General features: G+C 39.8%; 1 protein-coding gene across 2 annotated transcripts in view; it reads right to left on the reverse strand.

Moving 5' to 3' along the window:
* The window catches only part of LOC115215009 (RNA-binding protein 33-like), a 57,959-nt gene that overhangs the window by 27,205 nt on the left and 18,632 nt on the right, over positions 1-12,122 (reverse strand). For both annotated transcript variants that reach the window (XM_029784134.2, XM_029784125.2), the window contains exons 5-9: positions 10,805-10,904; positions 8,824-8,952; positions 6,497-6,641; positions 3,259-4,103; positions 857-1,001 (exon numbers count right to left, since the gene is read on the reverse strand). In XM_029784134.2, the coding sequence (XP_029639994.1) occupies positions 857-1,001; positions 3,259-4,103; positions 6,497-6,641; positions 8,824-8,952; positions 10,805-10,904 (1,364 nt within the window). The remainder of the gene's footprint in view (positions 1-856; positions 1,002-3,258; positions 4,104-6,496; positions 6,642-8,823; positions 8,953-10,804; positions 10,905-12,122) is intronic.

Here is a 12,122-nt window from a genome sequence, read left to right on the forward strand (position 1 = left end):
GTATTGGCTGCAAGACAAAGCTTGCCTAGGCTCTGCTTAATATTATGTTAGTCATTTGGTTGTACCTAGATAGTGGAATGACTTCACGTGACATCAGTGGGAAAAGCATACCTTAATATAAAATTTTTTGTAGGGGAAAAAATGGGATCTGATAGCATAGCGACAATTCAAACCTAATGTCTCCTATGTACAAATGGCAAGGGAAGAGAACTTTTAGTATGTTGAGGCAGTGGCCCTCAAACTTTTGTCTTTCAAATTTTAGCAGACAAACAGATGTTGGCTTTGTCCACTGTTTATTTTCAAAACTAAATAACCTCTAGAAATATTACAAAATAGTTATGAGTAGCAAATTATTTGACATGATCTGTTATAATATTTCTGATAATCAGCAGGGGCAATTTAACAAGTACATGACTGAGGCTAGCATCAGAATGGGACAGTTAAAACTATTGAAAGAAAACGTGGGCAAGTAGAAAGATCTTGATCAGACGTGGGCACCCCTTTTCGAGAAGTGGGCCACATGAGATACTGCTCATCATCAGGTGGGCTGCAATATTAAAAAAACTTCAAGTTAATTTTTCATTTAGGCATGCCACGCACAAAGTCCCATGGGCTGCAGTTTGCCCATGACTATTCTAGATGGATGACATTTGGGGGAAAAGGAGCTTAAAGTAACGGGATTAATAATTCATCTGGAAAGTTAGATACTAGAGTTGAATTGTGTGACAGTAGGTGGGAGCAGAATCTATTGAAGTAATAGTAGTAATAATAATAGAAAACACAAGGAAAATCTAGACAGAACTTGAACAAAGCATAAAGTTTGAATTCAAAATTTAAAACAAAAAAGGCTACTAACCTTGATATGGCTGTGAAACAGGAGTGTAGTGTGTCTGGGGATGCATCATTGGTTGGGTATTTGGAGCATAAGAATGTTGTTGGGGTGCTTGTGGTGCTGCTGCAGGAGGCCAAGCTTCAGCAGGATTAGGCTGGACATAACTAGTCTGTTGAAAGAAATCAAAACATCAACATCATCATCAGCATCGTTTAATGTCCATTTTCCATGCTAGCATGGGTTGGACGGTTTGACCGGGGTCTGGGAAGCCAGAAGGCTGCATCAGGCTCTAGTCCGATCTGGCAGTGTTTCTACAGCTGGATGCCCTTCCTAACGCCAACCACTCTGTGAGTGTAGTGGGTGCTTTTTACATGCCACCAGCCCAGGATCCAGAGGAGGCTGGCAATGGCCACGATTGGTTGGTGCTTTTTATGTACCACTGGCATGGTAGCCAGTCAAGGTGGCGCTGGCATTGGCTACGTTCAGATGGTGCTTTTTACGTGCCACCAACATGGGTATCGTTATTTCTTTATTATTTTAATGCCTACTTTTCCATGCTTGCATGGGTTGGATGGAGTTAACTACTGAGGCAGATTTTTGACAGTCAGATGCCCTTCCTGTCACCAACCCACACATTACCAAGAAAGGAAAAATTTCCTCATGGTCAAATATCTTTTTGCAAAATATGGGAAATGAATGACACAGCTTGTATGACAGTGACAATCATTTACAACTATCAAGTGACATGAAGAGAAGGAGACACAAACACACACACACCTATACATACAAATTAATCTGAAGTGATGCAACATCCCCTTTTCTTCCTGGGAAAACAAAGCATCAGAATGCAGACAGCGAGCTGGCAGAAACGTTAGCACACCGGGCGAAATGCTCACTGGTATTTCGTCTTTCGTTACGTTCTGAGTTCAAATTCCGCCGAGGTCGACTTTGCCTTTCATCTTTTCGGGGTCGATAATTTAAGTACCAGTTACGCACTGGGGTCAATGTAATTGACTTAATCCCTTTGTCTGTCATTATTTGTCCCCACTATGTTTAGCCCCTTGTGGGCAATAAAGAAATAAGAATGCAGGACCTGTCACCAATCCTGTTTCTCTTCAATTCAAAGATTTGAGCAAAGTTGGCTCCAACATTAAGACCAAATTCGTGCAAGCATGAAGGCATGCTGTCAAAACGCTACTCTTTTAAATGAAAACTTTACCTGTCATTGAGGATTTGTGGCATGAAGCAAAGCAGGCCTTGCAGTCAACTCAAAAAAAAAAAAAAAACACATACTGAATGATCCACTCACACTCAAGCAAACTGAGTCCTCAACTTGTTCCTTTTGCCATAAAGTTTGCAAGACAGCAGCAGGCCTCAAAAGACACATTTGTGCCCATAGAACATGATTAACACTTTATTTTACTGAACCCTCATTTGTTGTTCACAATATATTCCATCATGTACATATATATAGTATAAAGAGGGGATCAATTAACTAGATCAAGGAAAATTAACAGTGAAGCACATTGCATATCTTGGGTAGGAAGTTTATTCTCAAAACTCTTAAGCTTATAAGAAAAGCACATACATTAAGTATGTGGACATTGGTAATGTTTTCATTAGTAGAGCTGTTTCTAATTCAAAATTTAATTTTGTTTTACTTGTGCAGCACTGGAGCACTTCAGCAGATAGATTTTTACACTATTTGCATTTATACCTCAGACCAGCGATTTGAATTCGTTTTGAGGATGACTCAAGTATATAGTGGTGTTGAGCTGAAATAACAGTGAAAGATCAATATCCACCATTTTCTTACCCCTAAGGAGCAATTCGTTTCGCCTGGTTTTGAGGCCTTGTGTTTTTTAACACTCGATATTTTAAAGGGATTGACCTTGGATGAAATTCCCCAGCTATTAAGTGTATAGACAAAAAACATACATCAAGCATGTGACATCAGTAATATATATATATATATTCATACATAAAGGGCTTCTTTCAGTTTCCATCTACCGAATCTATTCACAAGGCTTCGCTGAACCCAGAAATTCATCATACAGCCATGTCTGCACCTATGTAGAGGTTCACTTGATAGTTCATGTTATATTAATTATTCTATGATGGGGAAATTGTTGCAGCAATCAATCATATATGATGCCATTCTCTCAGCTAATCTTTGGTGGTAAAATCTCTGTGTGTGTGTATGTTAGCAAAATTGAGACAAGCAGAGTAATGTACCTTGTGCAAACAGTGAAAATGGAACTTTTGCCAATTTCTTCAGTAAATCCTGAACTGTAATCTCGCAAACTACTGGTGACCCAAAACATGAAAACAAAAGCAATTGAAGCTACATAACCAAAGCTGCAACAAGAGCATTTTTCAAACTGAAAAGTAAGAGCAAAATGCATTGGGTAACAAGTGTGAAATACCTGCTGCGTAACTGGTTGGTAATGTCGATGTCTCTGCTGTGGTTGTTGAAGCATTGGAGTAGATGCAATAGCAGATGATGATGGTATCACAGGAGGCGGTTGGCTTTCAAGCTTAGCTCCACGGAAATGTGGATTAATGAGTATTTTACGTCCTTGTTGTTGTGAAGGGTTACTATTGGTAGGGGCCATCACAACTGATGGAGGTGCTGCTAAAGGAGCTGATGACGTCATAGACACCGGCTGGGTGTAATGGTGAGGGACTGCAGACTGGGGTTGATTGGTTACTACACTCGGATGCTGCGGCTGTGGTTGCTGATACATATGGCTTGGATGATGCATTACCTGAGGAGTAGAAGCAGGATTAGGAGATGGAGGGGGATGCTGGGGAACTTGAGGGTGATGGTGTTGTTGCTGTGGTATGTGTTGCTGTTGTTGTTGGTGGTGATGCTGCTGCTGATGATGATAGATGTGTTGTTGTGGTGGTGGTGGTTGCTGCTGTTGTGCTTGGGGCTGTGGCTGCTGCTGTTGCTGTTGTAGGTGAGGTTGATTTGCAGTGTGATGCTGATTGTAACTTCCTCTTCCTGTTATTGTGATGGGGTAGACTTCAGTCTCAGCAACAGTTATGTTTGGATTGCTCTGGACTTTATAACCACCAGGTCTCTTGTCAGTCAGATGTGAAGGTGGTTGCATGTTGGAAGCAGTGGTATTACTTGTCCAAGTATTGTACGTTGCTTGTCTGGCATGCACTCTGTTATCATGCCCTCCGCGGTAACCACGCCTTCCACCACGACGATTTCGCTCATTTAAAAATTGATCAATTTGTGCTTGTTGTTCTTCACTTATCTCTGAATTAGTGTGAAAAGAAAATCATTAGATTATTAGAATTTTGATGATTAACGTGGAATGATTGTGAAAATACATTTATATACGTCTTACAAAGAATCATTAACTAAAATACTCTTACTCTTTACTCTTTTACTTGTTTCAGTCATTTGACTGCGGCCATGCTGGAGCACCGCCTTTAGTCGAGCAAATCGACCCAAGAACTTATTCTTTGTAAGCCCGGGACTTATTCTTTGTAAGCCCAGTACTTATTCTATCGGTCTCTTTTTGCCGAACCGCTAAGTGACGGGGACGTAAACACACCAGCATTGGTTGTCAAGCAATGCTAGGGGGAAAAACACAGACACACAAACACACACATATATATACATATACATATATACGACAGGCTTCTTTCAGTTTCCGTCTTCCAAATCCACTCACAAGGCATTGGTCGGCTCGGGGCTATAGCAGAAGACACTTGCCCAAGATGCCACACAGTGGGACTGAACCCGGAACCATGTGGTTGGTTAGCAAGCTACTTACCACACAGCCACTCCTGCGCCTAAAATATCTAAGTTAATTATATATTTCTTAAGATTTTAAAATAAAATAAAAAATAGCAAAGGATAAACATGGATGTTTGGATCAAGCCTGAAATCTTACAGAAGCAAAAACAGAAATTGTAAAGCAAAACGTTTATAATACAACTTAAACACTAGAAATGCTCTATATTATCTACTTTACTGTACCTACCGTTTACAAATTGGTCACATAAAAGGCAGCCAGTGGTCGCCTGACTGGCACTCGTGCTGGTGGCATGTAAAAAGCAATGTTCAAGTAAGGCCAATGGCAATGCTGTCCGACTCACACCCGTGCTGGTGGCAGGTAAAAAGCATCATTCAAGCATAGTTGATGCCAGTGCTACCTGACTGGCACATAAAAAGCACCATTCGAATGTGGTTGATGCTAGTGCTACCTGACTGGCTCCCATGCTGGTGACACATAAAAAGCACCATTCGAGTGTGTTGATGCCAGTGCTGCCTGACTGGCTCCTGTGCTGGTGACATGTAAAAAGCACCATTCAAGTGTGACTGATGCCAGTGCTGCCTGACTGGCAAGTAAAAAGCACTATTTGTGGTTGATGCCAGTGACACCTGACTGGCTCCTGTGTTGGCGGCACATAAAAAGCACCCACTAAACTCTCAGAGTGGTTGGTGTTTGGAATGGCATCTAGCTGCAGAAACCTTGTCAGTTCAAACTGGAGCCTGGTGCAGCCTCCTGGCTTGCCAGTCCTCAGTCAAACTGTCCAACCTATGATGATGCTGGGGATTATAGGAAATTGCAGAGTTTATGTCACCCCCCACCACCACCACCACCAGACCGTCCACGAAAGAGGCTCAGAATTGGGCATGATTTGTCCTGCCAATTTACAAGTTTAAATGTATAGCATGTCAGTTTTGACAGTGATTGGCAGTGCATGACTTAATGGTTAAGGTGTTGGAGTCGTGATCAGTAAGATTGTGGTTTCAATTCCTGGACTGGGTGATGTGTTATTCTTGAGCAAAACATTTCATTTCACATTACTTCAGCCCACTCAGTTGGCAAAGATAAGTAACCATGTGACTGACTGTCCAGAAGGAAGTATTTATGCCAGAGAATCTGCGAAAAGGTCCTATGTGTCTATGACTTGAGAAGGTGCTTTATCCCTTTTTTGACAGTATGCCAGATATTCAATCGACTGAACTTGCTACTCAGTGGTGGCTGAGTATTCCACAGACACTTGTACATGTAACATAATTCTCAGGCAGAACCAGCTTTACAGCTAATGAACATCCAACTGGCTTCTACAATTTCTGCCTACTCAATGTCCATCCTAAAACTTGGACTGACTTGAATGTTATGGTAGAAGACACTTGCCCTAGATGCCATGCACTGGGATGGAACCCCAGATCTCATGATCATGTGGCTAACATTTTAACTATTCAAGAAATCTTTTGTTTCACTTGTTTCAGTCATTTGACTGTGACCAATTTGTAAATGGCTGGGGCACCGTGTTGAAGGGTTTGGTTGAACAAATCAAGCCCTGTGTTTATTCTTAAGCCTGGTACTTGTCTCATTTATCTCTTTTGCCAAGCCACTATGTTATAGGGACATAAACAATCCAAGTCATCAAACAGTGATGGGGAACAAACAATGGACACACAGACACACACAGATAATAGTTTTCCACAAATTCATTCACAAGGCATTAGTTAGTCTGGGGTTATAGTAGAAGACGCTTGCCTGAGTTGCCACACAATAGGACCGAACCTGAAACCACATGGTTACAAAATGAGCTTATGTGCCACACAGCCATGCCAGCAGAATTATGATAACCAACATAAGTTTACAGAAAAAAAATTTTTTAAATTACCCAATGTATCTGGAATGTCTGTCCTTGTTTTAGGCTTAGTAGTTGCAATAGAGATAATGTTAGAGCGTTCGCTGATGAAACGGCCTCGTCCTTTCTCCTCGTCTTCACTCTCACTGCTCTCCTCAAAGCCTTTAATAGTTTTGTCCTGTAACAAACGAAATTTACATAAAACGTTAACAATATTTTCACATTTGATGGTGCAGTTCAGAAATAATTTTATTTAAATATTTCTTGCTTAAATCTTCTAGTATAGAAAAAAACCACCCCTAGAATTCCACAGCCCACTTCTACTTTAATAACAAAGCCATAAGTTCAAGTGGCTGTTTCCTCTATTGTTATGTATACCATTTCAACTTGATCCCAAGCATATATATAGGGGAAAAGTAAAAAGAAACAAAGAAAATGCACACTTTATATAAAAACCAAGATATATACATACAAATAAATGATCTGAGGTGGAATTAAGAAGTATAAAAGTCATTATTATGAGTCAACATAGAAAGTCATACTGGTTTCGTCATTGCTGTTCACTGACTGTTGATTCAAAGTCAGTGAAGAGTGATGATGAAACCAGTATGGCTTTCTATATTGAACCATAATACTTTTATACCTAGAATGCATTTACTTTGTTTCTTTTTACTTTACCCCTATTTATACCACATGTAGTCTTTTTTCTTTGAAACCTGTATCCATCACAAACACACACACACATATATATATATATATCATCATCATCATTTAGCGTCCGTTTTCCATGCTAGCATGGGTTGGACGGTTCTACTGGGGTCTGTGAAGCCAGAAGGCTTCATCAGGCCCAGTCAAATCTGGCAGTGTTTCTACGGCTGGATGCCCTTCCTAACGCCAACCACTCCATGAGTGTAGTGGGTGCTTTTTACGTGCCACCCGCACTAGTGCCAGACAGAGCTGGCAAACGGCCACGAACGGATGGTGCTTTTTATGTGCCACCGGCACGAGGGCCAGGCGAGGCTGGCAACGGACACGAAACGGGGCGGTGCTGGCAACGGTCGCGAAACGGAAAGTTCTCTTACATGCCACCGGCACTGGTAACACATCTGCAATTTCCATTGATCGATTTCGATTCTGATCCTCACTTGCCTCAATGGGTCTTCACAAGCAGAGTTTCGACATGCCACCGGCACTGGTAGCACATCCGCAATTTCCATTGATCGATTTCGATTCTGATCCTCACTTGCCTCAACACGTCTTCACAAGTAGAGTTTTGTGTCCCAAGAAGGGAAATATATATATATATATATATATATATATTATATATATTATATGTGTTAAATTCTTCAGTTCTCTCTACAGATGTTGCAGATTCATGACTGGTATTAGTTGATTCATTTATTACTTGTGTCATATAAACTAAACTCAGTGACAGAATGAATTTATATCATAGCATCAACACACACACACACACACACATATTGCAAGTAGCATTAAAAAGTTATCTAGGAATGATTATGATTATGTTACAAAGAAACAACTAAGTAAAAATAGCCATTATATTCCCATTTCAGAAAAAGTATGGGAGAGAACTCTGGACATATTTGGTTTTATGACTATCAGTGAAGCAAAGATTTCAAAGTACATGACAAGTATAAAAAAAAAAAAAATCAAAAGCCCCCCCCCCCCACACACACAATGGTTGCCACTACTTCCAAGCAGTTAAGATTTGGTAGCATATGCTGTGCTTTTGATAGTTGTTTAAGGTGCCTATACAATCGTGAGCAAACAAAGACACACTCTTAGCCCTCAGGTTGTGAAAGACAGGAGATTAGGTTTACATTAGCATTCGGTTGTTACTCATTTCAGCTGAGTAAATTGGAATGACATGAAACAAAGTGCCTTACTCGAGGATATAGCATGTTGCCCAGTACTAGAATTGAACTCATAACCTGATGATTATGAGCTCAACAACCTTAACAGAAGGCCACATGGTTTGATTTATTATTAAAGTACTGATGGGTCAGGCGGTACTGGCAATGGCAACGCTCAAATGGTGTTTTTTACGTGCCACCTGCACAGGAGCCAGTCCAGTGACAATGGCAATGACCTCGCTCGGATGCTTTTTCACATGCCAGTAAGGCGACGCTGGTAACGATCACGCTCGAATTGTGCTTTTTATGTGCCACCGGCACGGAAGCCAGTTAGCCGCTCTGGCAACGATCACGCTTGGATGGTGCTCTTAGTGCTCCACTGGCATGGATGCCAGTCATCGAATTTGATTTCGATTTACTACTAAACAGTATTAAAGATTAATTCCTAGCAGCGAAAGGTAAAAGTATATAAAAAAAATTACATACCTCGTAGTCTTCTTCTTGGCTTTGGAATGATTCATAATCATTAACAGGATGGTTATAGCTTTCAGTACCTAATTCACTGATTGATTGTCCACTGATGTTCGAAGCAGCAAAATGTTCAGCATTTCCATCCTGTGTAGTGAGAAATAGGTTTCATAATTCATGTTATAATATTCAAGTTTAGATTAATCTATTTACCTCAGGAGCAGGCTGAGCTGTTGGTCAATCAGACTCTGCCCTAGGGCCTGGAGCTCCGAGGAGCCTGCACTCTACATGTTAACTCTACTAAAACACACATTCAAAGGGGTCCGATAAACAGTTATGCCTGAGAGCCCTTAATACTCTCTGTCTACCCCTGATTTATCTCAATAGCTAAGAACAGTTTAGAGCAATGCTTCACAACCATTTTTAGCCTAGGGACCTCTTTGATTATTATATTATTCTGGTGGGTCCCCATTAAAATCTAGTTTCACAAACACTTCTTTCAAAATCCCTATTTTTGTTTATCATCCATTCCCTTGTGTAAGTTGAACTACATAAAATGTTAGAGAAAGAAACCTAGCTGTTTCTTGCAATAAATACATCTAAAGCAAAACGTTTCCATGGACCCTAAAATATTACTGCAGATCCTCATTTACTATTTTGCTTGCGTGAACCTCCAGGGTTGAGAACCACTGGTTTAGAATAAGAAAATTACTCTGGCTTAATGTGACATTATGAAATCCTGGTCATTACTGTCTTCAGTTGTAGAACTCATAGAGCTGGTTACCCAGTTTCCATGACAGATTTCCATGACTGAGATCCCAACATTCTCCCTGAACAAGGACACCAATCAGTCATAGAGTTATTCATTTACAGCCGAATGGACTGGAGCAAAGTGAAATGAAGTGTCATGCTCAAGAACACAACACACCACCTGGTCCAAGAATTGAAACTAGAATCTTGTGATTGAGAGTAAAATACCTTAGCCACAAAGCCATGTGCCTTCACTTAATATAAGACCAAGAAAAAAACTAAGAGAATGACAAAGTATTCATTCTTACATTGGAATAAACATCAAGATGATTGATATTCTTTCTTTTTATTCTTTTATTTGTTTCAGTCATTTGACTGCGGCCATGCTGGAGCACAGCCTTTAGTCGAGCAAATCGATCCCAGGACTTATTCTTTGTAAGCCTAGTACTTATTCTATCAGTTTCTCTTGCTGAACTGCTAAGTTATGGGGACGTAAACATACCAGCATCAGTTGTCAAGCGATGTTGGGGGGACAAATATAGACACACAAACATACATATACATATATACGACGGGCTTCTTTCAGTTTCCATCTACCAAATCCACTCATAAGGCTTTGGTCGGCCCGAGGCTATAGTAGAAGACACTTGCCCAAGGTGCCATGCAGTGGGACTGAACCTGGAACCATGTGGTTGGTAAGCAAGCTACTTACCACACAGCCACCAAAAATTTCAAATAAAGCAAAAATTACTTCATAAGAATACAAGTTGTAAGCTAGTCAAAGCTTCATCAATTGCCATTTATTCATTCCAATTCCACCTCTATTTGATCTCACAACCTGCTGGATATAGCAGCCAATCTCCTACAAATCCCATCCTACCACTTTACAAAAAAGACAGGACAAATGAACAATGCTGTCTTAGATAACACTGTATCTGAAAAGATGAGATGAACACAGAGGTAATGCCATCAATTAAAGGTTTGCTTGATCAAGGTTGACCTGTGGCTACAACACCAACTTAACTTTTTATCATGAGCTAAGAGAGTGAAAGAAATGCTTATACTAAATAGAGCAACAGCAGCAAAAAGAAAGAAAAGGAAAAGAGAGGTCCACATTGTGTTCAGAATAATAATTAAAGTATAATTTCATAGTATTGTCTTTATAGTAACATCAACATAAGTGAAGACAATTATTTCATTTTTGGAAACACTTTACAAATGCTGAAATAAATAAAAACTAATGACTCACCTCTGTAAGGTTCCCTTGTCCAGTCTCAAAGCCATCTAACTCAGAAGGATCAGCAACTTCAATGACATCTTCACCCTCAAAATCAGCATCAGAAGGAACTCTAAAATTAGGGTTAGAAATATAATTGCTTTTTTTTGGCAATGGTTCTTTATGAATTTCATACCAGTAAAACCAATACAGAAAAATAAAAAAAAAAAAAACCAGACTGATGATGAAGATCACTATCATCACCATTTTATGTTTATCTTCCATGCTGGCATGGTTTGGACAGTTTGACAGGAGCTGGTAAGTCTGGGGACTGAGCCAAGGTTTGCTTGATCAGGGTTGACCTGTGGCTACAACATCAACTTAGTTCTACTAAGTCTTGATTATCATCTGGTAACAAATAAAAGCAGTTCTACTTGGTCTGAAAAATTCCTCTAGTCTTTTTCTAACCTCTAACTTTTGATGGAGGTTAAGTAGGGCTCTTGATTCCTTAATACATAAATACTACCAATGAAAAACATCACTGCAGGCACTTAGAACATCATCAAAAGAGACAGTAGGCCTCCTCACATCATCATTATTTCAAGTGTGCTTTTCCATGCTTGCATGGGTCATACAAGATTCGTTGAGATAGACTTTCTACAGAAGGATGCCTTTCCTGTTTTAAACCCTCACTTGTCTCCAAGCAAGGTAATGTTTTCTCATGCCCTGTTTTTCACAGAAGACTGGAAATGAACATTGACTGTACAATGATGATGCTTATTTACAACTATCAAGTGATGTCAAGACAAAGGTATGCATGGATATGCATGAACACATACACACACACAGATGTGTATACAACAGGCTTCTTTCAGTTTCCATCATCCAGATTCACTCACAAAGCTTTGGTTGGTCTGGAGCTATAGTAGAAAACATTTGTCCAAGGTACCATGCAGTGGGACTGAATCCAAGATTACATGGTTGGGAATCAGCAGTTTAAGGGTTTTATGAGAAGAGATCAAGATTTTGATGATAATGAAATTTTCTAATTACACACATGCACCAAAATAAATAAACAAACAATAATCTTGCAACTGGGTGCTTGAGTGAGTAAAACTGCTAACATATAGCCATATTAAAATTATACTAAAACAATGACTGAAGTCACTAAATGAAATAACAAACAATGATTTCTTGGACACAAGTCAACATTTTGGAAGGGGCATATTCAATTATTTCAACTCCAGAAACTGACTGGTATTTATTTACAATTCCAGAAAGATGAAAGTCCAAGTTGTTCTGGTGGGATTTGAACTCAACTTAATTAAATACTTGTGAAGCTTTTGTTCGA

Source organism: Octopus sinensis, linkage group LG1 (genome assembly GCF_006345805.1).
Source record: "Octopus sinensis linkage group LG1, ASM634580v1, whole genome shotgun sequence".
Taxonomy (NCBI): Eukaryota; Metazoa; Mollusca; class Cephalopoda; order Octopoda; family Octopodidae; genus Octopus; species Octopus sinensis.